General features: G+C 36.2%; 1 protein-coding gene across 8 annotated transcripts in view; it reads right to left on the bottom strand.

Annotated features, from left to right (window-relative positions):
* Positions 1–18,406, bottom strand: part of TRRAP (transformation/transcription domain associated protein) — a 144,885-nt gene that overhangs the window by 101,770 nt on the left and 24,709 nt on the right. For all 8 annotated transcript variants that reach the window (XM_077140608.1, XM_077140607.1, XM_077140613.1 and 5 more), the window contains 14 exons: positions 17,693–17,797; positions 16,659–16,742; positions 14,295–14,351; positions 12,681–12,806; positions 11,556–11,633; positions 11,275–11,363; positions 10,323–10,419; positions 8,429–8,567; positions 5,260–5,338; positions 3,429–3,663; positions 2,298–2,658; positions 2,105–2,202; positions 1,359–1,553; positions 720–911 (listed from right to left, as the gene is read on the bottom strand). In XM_077140608.1, coding sequence (XP_076996723.1) covers positions 720–911; positions 1,359–1,553; positions 2,105–2,202; positions 2,298–2,658; positions 3,429–3,663; positions 5,260–5,338; positions 8,429–8,567; positions 10,323–10,419; positions 11,275–11,363; positions 11,556–11,633; positions 12,681–12,806; positions 14,295–14,351; positions 16,659–16,742; positions 17,693–17,797 — 1,935 coding nt within the window. The remainder of the gene's footprint in view (positions 1–719; positions 912–1,358; positions 1,554–2,104; positions 2,203–2,297; positions 2,659–3,428; positions 3,664–5,259; positions 5,339–8,428; positions 8,568–10,322; positions 10,420–11,274; positions 11,364–11,555; positions 11,634–12,680; positions 12,807–14,294; positions 14,352–16,658; positions 16,743–17,692; positions 17,798–18,406) is intronic.

Here is an 18,406-nt window from a genome sequence, read left to right as displayed (position 1 = left end):
CAGACACAACTGGCCATCTGCTGCTTTTAGGGGCTAATGTGACCAGGCATAGGTTTTAGTAACAACTGCATAGGAAGTAGTCATCTATAAAAATGTGTTATAAGGCCTAGCTCCTGCAAGATGACCTTAATAAAAGAATTGGTTAGAATTCCTAATTTAAAGGGGAGATACAAAAAAATCATCCTGAAATGTGATGTTTAAATATTGCCAGCGTATATGAACATGCAGAAGAAACAAAGCCCAGAGAAAGTAAAAGGCTCCGGATATAATGAGAACTGTCTGTCCACCAAGAAACTTTCTCAGCAGATTAAAGAGCTATGTGAATGACATCTTTTTCTTCTTCCATGTTCTTCTGCATCACTTAATTTTTTTAAATAAGGAAGATGTGCACTATTTTACTTGTGTCAACAGAATATAAGCTGAGTTTAAGAAAAGAAAATTGGTGATAAGGACAACTATAACACATTTGCCTAACCATAACAGGTACGAATGTTTCATCTTAAATCACCAAATTAGAAATTAAGCTCTGCTTGGAAATACATGAAATGGTTACATCACACAATGTTCTTATTTGTTACAAATAATTTACTATTCAAGAGCACAGTACAAATATAAAAACAGTTTGTTCAAAAGTGAAAACAAGAATTAAAAATACAACAAAAGCAAAAAAAAAGTTAAATCTGAACACAAAGTTCTACTTATATCTAAATGAGCGTTACCTTCAGCATTTGCTCATTTTCAGCTGCAAAGAGGGAGACTGAGCCAAAGACCAATTTAAACAGCTTGAGGTATAGGTTGGAAAGTTCTACATTGGAGCCCATTTCTGGCAGGCGATCAAGGAGGTATTCCACCAGAATTGTAGCAAACAGAGCAGAGGTAGTAGGATTTGCCAAGAAGGAATTGGCGACAATCTGTCAAAACAGGAAATGCACGTGAGGAAAATAATTCCTTCCCTAAAATGGTTTTAAAATAAAGCAATGAACTTTCTAAAATCACAAAATCAAGTCTGTATCAGACACTCCAAGAACTTAACTGTCCACCAAAGAAAAAAACTGAATACATTTATGGCAGCAGCTCACTTTAAGTACTCAATGTATTATTTCATGTTCACTGTCAAATTCTAGACTACATTTAACATATTTAATTGCTACTAACCAAAGGTGAGGGCCTAAAGCCCTTAACCTTTTCCGATAACTTTTCTATTTTCTTATCATCATAGTCTATTATTTCTTTAAATTTTGCATTAAAAGCATATCTTTAGGTGCACTATTAAAAAAAAACTCAAAACAAATTAAATAGCAATTATTCAACAAACATATTTTTTAAATTATGCTAAAAGAATGTAAGGAGTTTTATACCTGAAGGGCATAATTTTTTGAGATCCTTTCCACCATATAAGGGACTGTGGTTTGAAAGATTTCTTTAAATGTTAAGGGATTCATCATTGTGAACACCCCAGCAAAGTGTTCCAATACTTCTTTTTCTTCTTTCATTCTAACAGTCTGACAGTTTGCTACTCGAATGTATGTTTGTCCATTTCCTGCTATCTGGACCTAGAACAAGAAAAGAAAATCCATGAGCATTAAAAATTCTCTGAAAGTATTCCATTACAAAATCAGTCACACACTTAAAACAGAGCACTTGAATTAGATAACAAATGCCCTGCACCCCCCATGGAAAAAAAAAAGTTCTTGTAGTCTCTCCTTAATTTTGAAAGAAATTTTTTTCTAAAAAAATCCTGTTAGGTATTCAGAACAAGAACGAAATTAGTTTTAAATTTTACTTTTCTAGATTCTTGTATCATTAGACAATCTCCCTCTCAAAATATACAAATTCAAACCCATATATAAGAATTCTCTCCATAAATGCAATAAGTAAACCTGGGTATATGTAAACTATATGTAAATATTACAATTTTACAATTGTAAATAATTGTAAAATAAAATTTACATATTATAAAAATTACAATATGTAAACCATATTGGCAAGACATAAATAGATCCAAATGATAACAGACCTCTCAAGACCCATTCCATTACGTGCATCTCTAGTTCTAAGAGGTATATGGCATATTCAATAACCTGGTTTGAGGGCCCTTCCTTACCTGATAAATATCTAAAGCCTGCATTGCATACTTCACAAGTTTTATGTAAATCTGAGTCTCTTTGGGCTGTAACTGTTTGTTGGGAATGAACTGAGCTTCTGGAAAATAAATTACAAATTGTTAATGCAAATAAAACTTTATATCCACTCTAGTAAAAATACTATTTGTCTAAATAATTAAAGAGCAGAATTACCACCAGGTGCTTTACATGATGTTATGCCCCATGTAATTGTCTTGACACCACAAACCAAGGTTTTTACCAAACTTCGGCAATCTGTGACTTGGAATGTCTGCTTGTCCTCTTTATCCTTTTCTCCTTGCTTCTCAAAGGGAGGCACTGGTGCTGGTGTCACAGGTGTGGCTGGGGCTGAGGGTGGGGGTGGGGCGGGGGTGGTCACTGGGGCTGGGGAGGGAGCAGGGCCCGGAGCTGCAGGGGCCGTAGGCACCCCAGGCAAAGCTGCTTCCACTGCCCCAAGTTCTGACTGAGGCTTGCACTTCTTAAAAATGGCAGAGAGCTGGTACCGAGCAATTGTGTGGAATTTGAGAACAAAAACCTAACAGAAAGAGAAGGATAGGGAGAGGACAAAAATCATTTCTCTTCAGCAGGCCAAACAACCCTTTCAGATGACAGAAAAAAATCTCACAGAAACTACCTGCTGAAGTTGTTCTCCTGGTTTTCCTAACAGGACAGGAAAGGCCATTCATTTATAGATACCTTCTCTGTGCCAGGTATAAAGGAGAATAAATGTGCAATTTTTTCCCCTACAAAAGTTATACTGAGTAGTTCTAGCTCCATTTTAAGTGGAGCAGAATCTGGCTCACATATGCTTCAAGACTCACCTGATGAAATGGGCTTGAACCCAGGACTGCTGGGCCTGTAATCCCACCCCTTTCCCTCAAAATCACACTGGTGGGCCTTGGGTTATTCCTTACCCAGAAATCTGGGTATATCTTCAGAAACCACAGGAGCTAATTTAGCACTTTGCTGTTTCTAGAAAATAACTCCTCTAATTACTTTCTAGGAACTGTGCTAAGAGCTTTTAGGGTTATTTTATTTAATTCTCACAACAATCCTGAGGCAAACACTAGGATTACTCCTCATGCAAGGATGAGTAAACTGGCACAGAGAACAAAGAACCTCACCTAAGGAGACCCAGACAGTTAACTGGGGAGCCAGGAGTTGAGCCCAGGCAGTATAGGATCAAGGTAAGCAACAGAGAGCCCTCATGAATTTGCCAGTGGAGTACTTTTACAGCTTTAGCAATACAAGGATTTGAGGAACACTGAGCATGCACTGGAAGACATCTCTCGGAAAAGCCAGTACCTCCAGCATCCGCATCAGGACATCTCTCCCGTTGCCGCTCTCCTGCTCGCTCTTAGAGCGGATGCAGTCCACCAGGTTCAGCAGGAGCTTACAGGACATGGTCTGGATGCTGCTGGGCAGGGACTCATCATCAATGTTCTTGGCAAAGAGCTGGACAGCGAGGGAGAGGTCGCTGAGGGGCAGGTGCTGGCGGACGTGGTGCACGAGGTCGGCCAGCGTGCTGTAGGCAAGGGGCCTGTGGGCAGAGACCCCGACTAGTGCTCGGCATGTTTCCACACCACCATCAGGTCAAAGTTTCCCACATGGCCATATCTGCACGCCGCAAGCACAGCAACCTGGGGGTGGTATGACTATTTGGGATACTTTTTATGTGAATATCACTTTCTCTGAGCTACACGAGTAAAAGGCAAGATCTTGTAATGTTGCTTAAACTTTTCCTTTCCAAATTAAAAGGTTAATTATACATGTCACAGTCAGAGTTTATTCTAATAGATACTGGCACATATAGTTAACTCAAAGAGAAATAACTACCAACTAGGTACTGAACAGGTTTTGTTAAAAAATAGTGCATTCTACTAATATATTGTAACCATTTTATACAGATATAACAATATTTGACCCATTAAGTTACTAAATCCAATAAACATTTGCTCAACACATGCTAGCCACTGTCCTAGACATCAAGGAAACCACAGTGAACAAAACAGAGTCCCTGCCCTTGTGACACCTATTTATAAGAGGGAGATGCACAAATAAATATACATTCCGATAGTGCTGTGGGAGAATTTTCAGTAGAAAGACCAGGAACTACCATTAGTGCCAGGAAAGGCCCCTTTGAAGTGACACTGAAGCGAGACTCTAAGAACAAGAAAAAGGCCTTGGAGGCAAAGAGCCACAGAAATTTCCAGAAGGAGAAAAGAAGGAAGGACAGAGGTTCTGAGGTAGAAAGAGCCTGGAATGGCCAAGGAGTTGCCGAGGCCTGAATGTTTAAAATGGGCTCGGGGAAGGGAGAGTAACACAAGAAGATATGAGGCAAGCGGAGAGGACCAAATCACTTGTGCACTTGTGTGCCATGGTGAACAGTCCGAAAGGTACCTCGAGGTATATTTCGAGAAACCACTGAAAGGTTTTTAAGCAGGAGTAACATGACCTAATGTCAGTATCCTGAGCGGTTCAATCCCAACTTACAAAGAACAACTTGCTTAGTGTTTTATAATAATTTTACAGAAAACCCAGTGAACAGTTTGTATTATATTCAAATTATTCTGAACACTTATCAAAAGATCATGTGTTCCTCACTAGAAGCAAAAGCTTACTAACAGTGATTCACCTTGTACAGTAAAATATTGTAAAATGTTCATATTCTCTTTCAGAAACACTGAACATAATCAAAACTACATTTAATGTTTAAGAAAGCATTTTAAAAAAAAACAAAGAATAGAAGGAAATACATCAAAATATTAGCTATGTCACTGATCTCTTTGTACAGAACCATAAAGTTTTCTCTCCTTTTATCTTCTTGATACCTTATCAAATATTTCTTTTTTAATAAAAGATACATTTGTTACATAGAAGCAGAAAAGCTACTGCCAATCAAAGTAACAAAGTTTTACCTACAATTTAAATCAAGACATGCACTCCAATTTCTTCATTTAAGCTAATGCACCAAAAGCAACAGAAGGCAAAGGCCTTTACAAAAGTTACTGCAATTCTGAGCCTAATGAGTGAGTAAAGGCCCAACAGGCTACATATGCGGAAACACTTATAAGGTGCCAGTAACCACTGTTACTAACGTTTAACCAACCAGATTATCATAAATTTAATCTCATACCTTAGAGTCTCTCGAGCAGTATATCCTGAACCAATTAGTATGGATTCATCAAACAGCTTATCCATGCAAGGAATGAACTCTAGAATACAAATATCCATTAATAAATATATCATCAATAAAACTGATTCTATATTAAATTACTTAGCAGTAGTTTCAGGAGCACCAGTCTGCAGTCAATTATGCAGTCCAAATTGAAAAAGGGGTGGAGGGAAAATCAGAAAAGCACACATGCTACTTCAGTCTGAGACACTGGCTTTGCCAGGACACACAAACCATCTGCTCTCAAAGACACAGCTGGAATTATGTTCGGATGTTCCCCTGTCAGAGAATCCATCCCCAATACTACACTGGAAGCAGATATAACCAATTTCCATTGTCTTTAACGTTGCACCACCCACTCAAACCTGCAGGGAGCGCTATTTCCTAGACCCTCTTTCTCTACAGTCCTGAAGTCATGCAACTTAAAGGTTTTATGATTAGTCATTTCAGACAATGGAATTTCTCCATTACAAAGGCTTAGGGAATTTTATGTTTTCATGAGTATGGGCCTGAAGTTATGGGTCCCAATTCCCTGGATGAGACTGAATAGAAACTCACTAGGACTCTTCTCTCTCTCTATTTCTGCAGTGGGATCCATCACCAAACCTCTCTGCCCCTCTGCAGGCCTGAAGACCCAACTAGGGGAAAAGTAGCTGTAAATGGACAATTTACATTTCTGAAGATGTGCACACAGGGTGGCAACACCCATTTTCTAGGCCACTACTCTTTACTCCCCTTAGGACACTGGCTACAAACATCCAAAAAGGACACTTAGATTCTGGAACAAGTCTGATATATCGTCAGCTTGAATAAGTAAAAGTACAGATCTTCACCAGCAAACACATTCTGAGGATCAAAGAAATGAAATGTCTGTTCTAAAAAGATACAAAGTACATCTCTGGTCAACTACCAGAACAAGGCAGCACAGGGAGAAGGACCAAATGAAAGAAGCAGGGAGCAGCCGTTTCTGAAGTCAGAGAAGGGACACCCTGGATGGTCTTCAGTGAAATGGCGAAAAGGCAAGGAGTATGGGAAGGAAAGATGTGAAGGGCTCGGGAGAAAATATGCAAAGAGCTGACACTAATACTGGAGGGCTGGCTAAGGGATGAGTAAAAAATACAAGTAAAAGGAGAAGAGATGAGATTAAGATGCACAATACTGGTTTCCAGATTCCCTCCATAACCTAGAATCAATATCTCTAGGAAAATGGATAATTTTATTAAACAGCCAGGTTTTCAAACTACTGCTCTGCAGAGTTCGTACAAATGGGTTATCACTGGATATTGCTTCAGATGCCAAAAGTAAGGTTAAGTGGAAAGGTTAACGGACATGTAATTGTAACTATGAATGTAAATTTTTAATATTTCATATTTTTTCCATGTTCCTTTGAATCAAAGCTTTTTTGAGATATGATGCCATTATCTAAGCCCCAGGAACTATAAAAGACTTCAAAATAAAGTATCTTACAATATTTTACATTAAAAAAACCAACCAAGCCAATCAGTAAAGTGACTAAAAAATAGGAAGCCTCTATAAGCTGATTTCAACTCTAATGTGATCAAACCCTGGAAAGTAGCAGCTTGGGAACCCACCCAATTTTTGCTAAGCAGGCATAAGCACAGACTGAAATCAAGCTTTATGGTCTAAAATGAGAGGGTGTACAGGGATGGAACAGAGATTATCTGGTAATCATGTAAAAGTTTTTTCATCTATCAGCACTTCACCAAGCAGAAACCTGCTACACAGCTCCTCAAACTCACTTCCAAAGCCCTTATTACTCATATGGCAGGAACACCACAAAGTTAATCCAAGAATGGCATTTGCGATCAAACTCATCCACTTCAAAACAAATATATCTAAACATACTCCATTTAAAATTCTTCTTTTTTGATATCGTTCAGAGATGAACATGTTGGAAAAACCACTACAGGCAGTGGAAGCCAGCACCATAAAGGGGATAACAGCAGTCAGCTGTGAGGTAAGTGAGCTGTGCATGACTTGGAAGGTGCCAGGGGTTATTCAAGAGCAATGCTCGATTTCAGCCTGGTGATGCACATACAGGTGTGTGTTCTGAAAACTTTGTGGAATTATATGTTTCTTTTGAGCATTTTTCTGTATGTGTTAAATTTCAAAAAAGGTTTTAAAATGTCTTTGTTCCTTTCAGTTATATTCAATAATCACAATGTAATTTACATTTTAACAACACAAAAAGTAGCTGAGATTTTATATATAATTAAGCCATGTGTAAGCACTCATGCCCTTTCTTTCATGTTTCAAAGCTCTCATATGAAAGAAGCCAATTCCAGTCTTAGGCATGCTCTGATTTACACACTAGTAGCAAATAAGACATTTAACACTGAAAAATTACTGGGGAAAATGATCACCATTTCAAAACAATTAGGATATAATTTCAACCAACACTTTGGATATACCAAATATGAAAGACATTTTCTAAATTATAAAGCAATATAACTGACTGAAATATAATTATCAATAAAAACCAAATATCAGCTTGCGCATAAAAACAAAACCAATCCATCATTTCACAACATGGAGAAAGAAAACACAGTTTTCTCCTCACCTTTTAAAGACTGTTGTCCATGAGTAAGTAAGCAAATAGCTATTCATAATTTCCCTGTACTTCTCATTTCCTCAACTGTTTATACATAGTGAGTATGTATTGCTACTTCACTATTTGGGGTGGTAAAAGAAGGAAGGGAAGTAAATACTGAAATAACTTTGAGGTAAATAAATGCAAAAAAAAAATACTTTGAGGTAAAATAAATACAAAAGGCAGAAAAGCACCAAAAGAAACTCAGAACAGAAGCTATGCTAAAGAGCTCATTATGTCAATTATGAGATTATGAGAAGATACAGTCAGAACTCGGTGCCAAGCCAAAAGAAAAGCAGAGAGAGAAAGGCAGGCAGAGGTGTGGAGGTCGGGGGGAGGTGGTAAGGAGACAGAGAAAGAAAAAGAATAGAACCAGGAAATCAATAAGTAAAGAAAGTACTTCTGGTGTCTAAAATATCTGAAGAGCAAGACTCAGCACATTAATGCAATGTCAGCTAAGCTCCACCCCAAAGATGGCAGCAGAACTCATGTGAGCATTCAAAGAGAAGATGGACATACGGTTCCTCAGCTCTGTCGTAAGGATGTGCTTTGCAGCAATCAGCAGCTCCTTCCTGAGGTGTGCAGTCTCTGCTGGACAATTTGAAAGTAACTGTAACATTCCTTTTACCATCTGCTGAGAGTACTTAGTCACAAGCTCCTATAAAAATAACGGTTAAAACAACACAGTTAATACTGACAGGTAGGTGTTAAGACAAATGCAAACTGTTTAAGATTTTTAAAAATTCAACTAAGTCTAAGTATGGTCAAAGAACACTCATGAAATAACACACCCGCTAGAAATAACACTTTTGGATAGTACCTGTGTGTACACTCTCATACTAGAAAGATGTATACCAACATAAGTAGCAATAAATTTCCATGGTGGAATTACGGATGCTTTCCCGGCACTTCTCATTTCCTCAACTGTTAATTCATAGCAAATATGTATTGCTACTTCACTATTTGGGGTGGTAAAAGAAGGAAGGGAAGTAAATACTGAACTACTTAGAGGTAAATAAATACTCTTTACTTACTCAGCCCACTAATGGTTAGTGGTAAATGACATTAGAGTAACCTACAATAACTCAGAATAAGCTAGTCAAACCTTCCCTTGAGGTGTCTTAAGAAGACAATTCACCAAGATAATTCAAAGTGACTGAAATATCAAGGGGTAACCAATTCAGATTTTTTCTAAAATGAAAGCTCTATTTTCTTAGTACAAATTATCATTATCTGGTTCAACATATTAAAAAAGCAAGGGGGAAAAGGTTAAATGCTTTCAAAGGCATTTTATCTTAAACAATTTGGCACACATTTGTTTTCATTTTTATTTCCCAATAATATCTTTAAATGATTTTAAAAATAATAACTTAAAATGCAATTCCACTGCTATAGAATTAGATCAGGACTAAATGTATTCAATACCTTCAAACAATTATGACTATTTACTTAAGAATTTTATTCAAAAACATTGTATGTGACTGATGGGAAATAAAGAATAATTTTCCAAGTTCCTATGATTTAAATAAGGAAAGACCACCACAAGCAAACTAAAATCACCCTACAGACTTCTCAGAAAAGCATTCAAAACTTCATCACAATTTTATTTGATAAGGCCTTTTACATTCCAACCTCTCCCACACCTATTTGCCTTGCCAAAACACAACGTCCAACAACAGCAAAAGTCAATGAACCAAATATGTCCACCCAAAAATCTGTGACTATTTATAATGACCTTATTTAAAATGGCCAAAAACTGGAAATAGACAAATGCACAAAATTAGAAAGTAGATTAGTGGTTGCCAGGGGCTAGGGGAACAGGAGAATATAAGTGACTGCTAATGGGTACAGGGTTTCTTTTTGGGGTGATGAAAATGTTTCAGTATTGGATGGTGGCGATGGCTGTACTGCTTCATGAATAAACTTAACATCACTAAATTATACCCTCTTAAAGGGTGAATTTTTCAATATTAATACTACTTTTAAAAAATTAGGAACATCCCAAATGCTCATCAACTGGTGAATGAATAAATAAACCATGGTACACACAGTGAGCAGATACTATTCAGCAATAAAAAGTAGCAAACTCGGGGTACAACAGCAAAGATGGATCTTAGCATCATTGCTAAGTCAAAGAAGCCAGACCCAAAAGGTTACACTACATACGATGGTATTCCATTTATATGATATTCTGGATAAGGCAAAATTATGGGACAAACCAGCTCATTAGTCATTGTCAGGTCTATGTAAGGGAACTTTCTGGGGTGATGAAATGTTCTGTATTTTGATATATTGGTGGTTACGAGACTATTTCATTTGTTAAGTCATAGTACTCTGCACCAACAAAAAGTAAATTTTGCTATGTGCAAATCATCTCAATTAATCTGATCTGAATAAAAGCTGATGGGCTTACCTGATATATTCTGATGATATAAGCTAAAAATGACAATGTTTTGATCTGAGCAGCAATGAAGTCAGCATACAATTCTTTATTGTAAAGCTTATGTTGCCTAAATGAGAATTGAGTAAAATTTATAGTGTTAGCTCTCAACTCTTTAGTTAACTTAAAATTAATTAAAAGCTTATAACAGTTACTAAGTGCAAAAATTTGCTTTATTTCTACATAGACCAGAATGACACAACACCAACAGTAAATGCTTCTCCATTTCTATGCAGTACTAAATAACACAGAGGTCTTAAGGGCCATAAACCAAACAGTTCTCCAAATCATAACAGGTACAATGTGATTCCACAAACAGCCAAGGCCAGAACGATACCCCTACCCAGTGATAGTTTTCGGGTACCTATTCACTCAACTGCAAGGCCCCTGCTGCACGTCATGGGGCTGTTGAGATGACTCATCCTCAGATCCCACCCTCATGACTCCGCCTGTGATAAATGTCTTAAGAGGAATCCTATCAAGTTTGAGAAAAGGCTTCCCTGAGAGGCTTCAAAGGATGAATACAGTTTGCCTATTCAGAGATTGGGGGTGATAGTAAAGAGAGAATGAAGGCAGTAAAGAACATTCTAGCACTTAAGCTGAAAAGAAAAGCAACAACAAAGGCTTAAAGGCAAAAAAGGCTTGGGTATCCTATAGCTGTAAGTGAGTATAATGATGCCTAATGCTGTTGCTAAGTGTGTAAGATGCCAACACCCAAGACATTATCTTTTCAAAATAAGGAACTATAATAACTACAACTATCATCACTTAAAAACAAATTTAAAAAGCCAAAAATACATATAATTTTACCAAAATGTTGTCACTCATAACTGTCACATTTTAAGAAGGATGACAGCAAGCATATTTCTACTTGGAATTAAAGCACAGAAACAGTCAACTATTCCACTGCCTTAAGAAGTCTCACCTGGCTTGTGCAGATACCTGAATTGCAATGGTATTCATGATCAAGGGCACAAATTCAGCAACTACATTGTGGATATTCAGTTTGTAGAGCTAAAAGCAAACATACCAGATTTTCATGCTTTCATACTGTGCTATAGCAAAAAAACTGGCATACCAAAGACATTATAGGATTCATTTACATTATAGCATATGTGCATCATAGACCATTACTTGCCACAAAAAAATTAGACATGAATTATGACATAAAATAAGTTGAAAAACAAGATTAAACACTATACATACCTGATACATTAAAACAACAATAATGGGCAATTCTGCCAACACTTTCAGAGAAAGAGATCCTCTAGGAACGATGGAATGCTAAAAGACAGAAACAGGTAGGACTACGATTATCACTATGGCGTTTCAAACAACCCAACCCCACTAATAAGCATCATCCCATCGGAATAAAGAGAAGAGAAAATAACAGTATATTTGTAAATTATCTGTAGTGAACGTTCAAACCTATTTTGAAAACAAAGCTCACAACTGTAATTTAACCGAAAAGTTTTTTATTTTCTAATGTAATCAGTTACAGAAAAACTTCAGGAAAATCTGTCAAAACTTTGTGATTCAAATCACCTGAGAAATTTTATAAACTAGCAGGAAAATGTACTAATTAATTAACACAGCATCTTTATTCAGGTGTTTTATTTAAAATTTAGTTTCTTACTCACCCTAGCATTCTGCAAACTGAAACATCTGCAAAACTCTTTCAGTGAAAAAGTATAAAATGATAAAATATTTTTAATTCAGAAATCATAATAATATAGTGAAAATAAATGATCAAATATGTTATCATGTGACAGACATTGCTCTACGCAAGCATTACTTTCACAAAATTCCCTGAGACAGGCTTTTCAGGTACTGAAGAAAATCAGGTCAGAACTTAAGGTTCATCAACTTTCCTATAGTCAGACAATGAGTGGCATGACTGGGATGCCATCCCAGAGGTCTCAGCCCCGAAAGCCCACACCCTCAGGCACTCACCTACAAATTTACACATGGTGTACAGGGACTTTGTTAATGACTCAAAGCTAAGAAAAGAACAAAGTCCACTTAGCTGGGGGTCTTTCCAATAGGTTACTCTGAACCCAGTTCAATTTCATCTTCAAAGTGAACTGCTGGTAGCTCTAAGAGCCCCAAGAGCTACCAACAGTTCACTTTCACCACTTCTAGCTGCATTCCTCTCTCAGGCACACATACATTGTCTTCATCTTAAATGCCACATAGTGTTTGCTTGTTTTTTTTTTCAATAAGGCAAAGAAAAAAACTTAAGCGGTCTAAAAGAATCAAAATCTCATTTTTTCCCCTCTTATCAAGAAGGAGAGACATGGATAAAACAACACAACTAAAAACAAAACTCACTGTTCTTGTCTCACTGTCCTCACGCTCAGGATTGACTTTTACAGCAACTGTAGTTATCATGCCAACCACTTCTGGGGGAGGAACTGTGTTCTCAGGGATCACTTGAGGGTTCTCAAAGTACCGGTTCTACATAAAAAGAACAGACAGTGTTTATCCTGAAGTCAAACACAATATGCCTTAATAGCATATACCTGAAACTAGGTGGAATAAAAATTATTTAAGTATGTTTACTGCTGTAAGAAACCAAAATGTTCTATGTATTTATGCTGCACCCACCCCACAGTACTTGGGCTCAGTCATTCATTCCCAATCCCCTAAAGTAAACCCTGTGGCTTGCAACTGACTAAGCCAACACACACTAAATGGTAACTCTTTATTTGGGACCATAAATATAAAATATCAGAGAAAATATTCTGCACCTACAACAACAGAAAACAAAATCTTGCCCAAAGTATTTTCTACTCTCTTTCTCAGGCTAATAGATAAAGAAATCCACATAATATTACTATCTTAGGGAGGCAGGAGAGAATGTACTATGCCCTTCTAGAGGTAAGAAACTAGGAGCTAGTCCTTATCAAACTAACTTTTCAAGTAGTCTTGTGAATAGAGTTCAAAGATAGAAAGAGGAACAATATACAGAAGGCATTTTTAAAAGCCAGTATCTCATTGCCATCCTTAGGTCTCAAACTGGGGCTTCATGTCAAGCAGGAGACCTTTCTTATGGAAAGCAGTTCTAAGGCTATGACAGTAATGTCAGGTGACATGATTTGATAACTCGGAAAAAACTGCTTTTATATTTTATACATTCTTAGCAGATTAAATACTCAAAATACCCTTAAAATATCAAAAAAGTTGATTTTACTGTATATTATTTAAAAATGTTTTAAAACTTAAAAAAAACCTTTAAAATAAAAACTGACACATAAACAGGTTTGTGTGCAATGATTTTTACTGAGGCATTACCTCTGGTAAATTTTAAAAACTGGAAAACCAGCAACAGGGAAATGCTCAAGGTACATGCATGTGATGGAAAATTCTGGAGCCGTTAAGAATGATGACTGCCAGAACAAGTCACTGATAAGAACAGGTACTTCTAATGAGTGCAAATCAGGCAATAGAGGAGACTTCTTCTTCTACCCCAAACAAGCTTATACTGCGAGCATTGCTTGTAAAGCGTTCTTAACAATATAGAAAAAAAACTGATATAGAAAAATACTGTAAACACACACTACTTCCCCAAAGACTTCAAGATTCTGAGTTCAACTATCTTTTAAAAACACAAAGGAAAGAAACAACAAACAACCAACAACAACAAAAAAAAAACTCCAAGTCAATGGTTGCTTACTTGTGAGAGAATTTTTTTTCAAAATTTCTACAGTAATATATTGCTTTTATATTATTTTTTTAAACCATGTTTAAACCAAATAATAAAACCAGAAGAACTCTTTTTTGAAGTGGCTGATTTATCAACCTAGATTCTGACCATCATCAAATATTACCCATTCCAAAACTAGCATCCTCTTAATTCTTTCTTCAACCCAGATACCCAAATTCCCTTTGGAATGAGGAAATAATAAATATAAATTAAAAATTCAAATGATATTAAAAACATACCACTACTTTTGGAAGCTCCTTGTAAATCTGTTTCACAAAATCCAAAAAATGATGAATCTAAAAAATAGACACTTTCATTATAGGAAGATATTTACAAACAGAAACTGCTTACAATAAATATTTTTTAATGCAATAGCCTCGCTTATTTTTACGTAGTGGAAAAGCTTAGTTTACCTGTAGGTAAGTCTAAAAATTACTTCCAGAGGACCTCTTTTGTACTCAAATGTGGCCTGTCTCTCTCTAAACCAAACTCTGGAAGAGAAATCATTACCCTCCCCTTCCTACATTGAGACATGACATCCAGGGGTAAAAGTCTCCCTGGCAATGTGGGACATGACTCCCAGGGATGAGCCTGACCCTGGCACCATGGGATCGACAATGTTTTCCTGACCAAAAGGGGGAAAAGAAATGTAACAAATAAGGTATCAGTGGCTGAGAGTTCAAACAGAGTAGAAAGGCCTCTAGAGGCTACTTTTAGGCAAGTTTCAGCTAGATGTTGCTACTATTATAGTTTGCCAAACCCTAACCAAAACCATTCCCGTCAACCCTAAAGAACATCTAGAGCTTTATCTGAGATTTTACAAAGGTTCCATACACTATGATTACTTTCCAAAAACCTACAACCTCCAGGTGGTTCCTAGCCCAGATAAGTCCTGAAACCCAGAGGGGCCAACCTCTCCAAGAGTATCAACAGTTCCATTCCCCTATTCTTACTTATGGTAGCTCTTTCCAACATGAAAAAATTAGAATGGGCATAGCCCAAATACCCCTAAAGATTGAGAGAAAGATCAAAGAAGAAGGTGGAATTATAACAGAGAAGATAGGATTTCATAAATGAGTATGACTGTTAAAGCATTAAAATGATTATTTCTTTTAGTTTCCAGTGTCCTAGAGCACCTACCTAGAAGGAAAAACCTAAAATTGCGGATCTGTAACTCATACCAAACTCTGAATCTTTTCTACAACCAATTGTTGTGGTGTGCTTTGAAATGTATTGCTTTTTTGCATATGCTATCTTTCACAATGAAAAAAAGTAATAGCCTTAATATATAAGGACTCATTAAAAAAAAGGCAAGGAAAAATGTCAGACTCAAAATACAAATGGTAAATATACAGAGACAAAAGAAATAAAATGATAAACAAATAGAAAACGAACTTCTAATTCAGGAAGAGCAAAGGAATGAAAACTAAATACTGCTTTTTGACATACAAAAAATAGTTCTACATCCTGTAGGTTTGAAATTATTTCAAAATAAAAAGTTAATGACAATTATAACACACAATGCTGGGGAGGGTGCAATTAAAGAGAAACGCTCTTATACTGCTGAAGGAACCATAAACTGCTGCTAACTTTCTGAAAATCAATTTAGTAGTAAGTATCAAGAACATTAAAACATTAATACCTTTGACTTAGTAATTCTACTTCTACAAATGTAGTCTATAAAATAATTTGAACTGTAAACCAAGATGTTCAGTATTAGTACTAAGATGAAATTTTTTAAATACCTGAATTAAAAAATAAGGATTTCCATAAGAAAGAATATTATGCATTCATTAAAATATAACTTTATAAATAATTTTTTAGGATTGTGAAAATATTTACATATGAGGGAAACAATCACGAAACAAAATGTTACATACAGCACTGTTTTAATTATATAGAAAATACATACATATATATATATAAGATGGGGGAAAAGGGAAAGAAAATCACCGAGACATTAGTTTTCAAGATGAATTTTATTTCGTCTTTATACTTTTATTTATTTTCCAATTAATTAACACTAGGCATTTACTAAGGTTATCATCAGAGAAAATATAATTGTAATTATAGCCTACTTTGCAAGCTTACTGCTTACTATGTAAGATGTCAAACACTGTGCTGAGAACTTTATATTTAATTCTCAAATAACTTTTTGAAGACAAAATAATTATTCCCATTTTACAGATGAGGCTCCAAAAGTTTAGGCGCTTACCCAATGTCACATAACTATCAAATTGTAGATCTGAGATTAAAACTTAGTTCCAATTCCAGAATCCACATCTTAATCCTTGATTAACATGAAATAAAATGATCAGTACCCCCTAGCAAAACAGACATAAATACTAAACACCCCAAAGAGAACTAACTACCAGGCTGCCGGTTAGCAGATTTTCACTGCTGAACAAACAGCAAGGTACTAATGCACGTGTTCAAAAAACATCACTATTAAACCTAGAAAGAATTTCCCCTTACTTAGGCTATATTTTCTACATTTAAAAGCAGCACATGTATAGTCAAATCTAAAAAGGAGTAAAAATGTACACAGCAAAAGAAATTCATAGATACACTTTATAAATGCTATCAGGATAAAAAAAACTTACTTCTTGTGTGATCGGTGGCCTGAACTGTTTGTGTAGCTCAATAATTATTCTTAGACAAATAAGAACATTTTCTTCATTTTCCGTCTTAAAAAATTAAAAAAAAATTAACATTAAAAAAAGAATGATACTTTTTAGAACTTATTTTAATCTAAAAATCAGACCATTTTCTCATCATTTTCTGCACACATACCCTCCCTGTCTACCAACTTATATGTAATTTGATGACAGAATGCACTGTCCCAGACAAGAATACTTTCAGGCTTCCACAGCGTACCATCTGAATAGCAACCCAACAGCAAGCTCTTCAGAGTAACACTATGGCAGATGAGCTAACAGGAATTTATGGGAAATTCATGATGTGAAGAACATTCACAGAGCACCCACTATGTACTGGACACTGTGATAAGCAGTTTCAAAAGGTGCTGGGCATCAATTTTACCCAAGAGGAAGCTAAGCTCCCAAGAAGTTAAGCAAGATGGCTAACATGACACAGCCAAAAAATGGCAGAACCAGGATCTGAACACAACCCTCCACAACTCCAAAGCACAACTTTCCATGGAAGCCCAGAAACACAACAAAATTCTGCAACACCACATTAGGAACAATAAGAAAACAATTTTAGAATTTAACATAGCAGCTACAAAATGGCTTGCCCCAAGAATTTGAGACACTATGGCTATTACTACGTGTAAAGCACCGTGCATGATTCACTCAAAAATACAAAAGCTTGATGCAAAAAAACCTTGCACTTAGAGTTTGTTAACCATTGTCCAACTCATTTTCAACAATTACCAATGTTTAATGAATTCCCCAGTGACACGAAGCAGCAATCTTCAATTAACAAATCTTTTTTTAACAATTTGGTAAAGTGAAAGAATTAAGAAAAATAGGGGAGAAGGGACAATAAGAAAATTTTTACTCGTGAATCAGAACATTGATGAAAGGACAACAGTAGCATACTAGTGAATTTTATGAGAAAAATACTTAAAGTTTTGAATATGCCTCAACAATGAGAATTAATGCTTAAAGATTACCTCTAAAAAGCGAAACATCACAGACAAAACGCTTTTTGTATGAGGACGAAGATGTTCATTTGTGGGTATTCTATGAATTATTTCAAGTACTAGCTTCCGTAGTTGCTGGCAAGAAAAAATAAAAAACACAAAGATAAAATATTTCTAAGAGTTTCAAATTAATCCCATTCCAGTCCCCAAGGACCACACGGTCGTACACACCCAGAACTGGTAGGCCACACACTACAAGATGGGCTCCATTTTAAAACAGTCCTATGAGGTACTCAAACTAATAATCCAAGGGATGCAGCTGCAAAGCATTACTTTGATATTTCTACATTTGCATACCAAATCAACTAATTCAGTTTTGTGTCTTTCACGACTTATCAGTATTTCCAACAGGTGGACACTAGGGTCAAAAACTGGGATGAATTTAAGATGAACTTAGTCTGGGGTCTTCCGTCATAATCTCATTTCATCTCCTGTAATGCTGGGTTCCCAATAACCTTGGGCCCAACAACAAATAACATCACAAACTGTACTAAGCTTTCATGATTCTGTCTATGAAGTCAACAACTGAAAGGTGGGTCACATATACAAGGTCCTGAACTGGTATGATATAAAAACGTTTTATTTAGCAGTAAACTGTTCCACTGATTTTTTTTTTTTTAAAGGAAGGTATTTTAGAGATATTTGCTCAAGTATTTTTAGAAAAAGTGGTATGATGGGACTGCT

Source organism: Tamandua tetradactyla, chromosome 23 (assembly GCF_023851605.1).
Source record: "Tamandua tetradactyla isolate mTamTet1 chromosome 23, mTamTet1.pri, whole genome shotgun sequence".
Taxonomy (NCBI): domain Eukaryota; kingdom Metazoa; phylum Chordata; class Mammalia; order Pilosa; family Myrmecophagidae; genus Tamandua; species Tamandua tetradactyla.
This window is presented reverse-complemented; position numbering and strand designations above follow the sequence as displayed.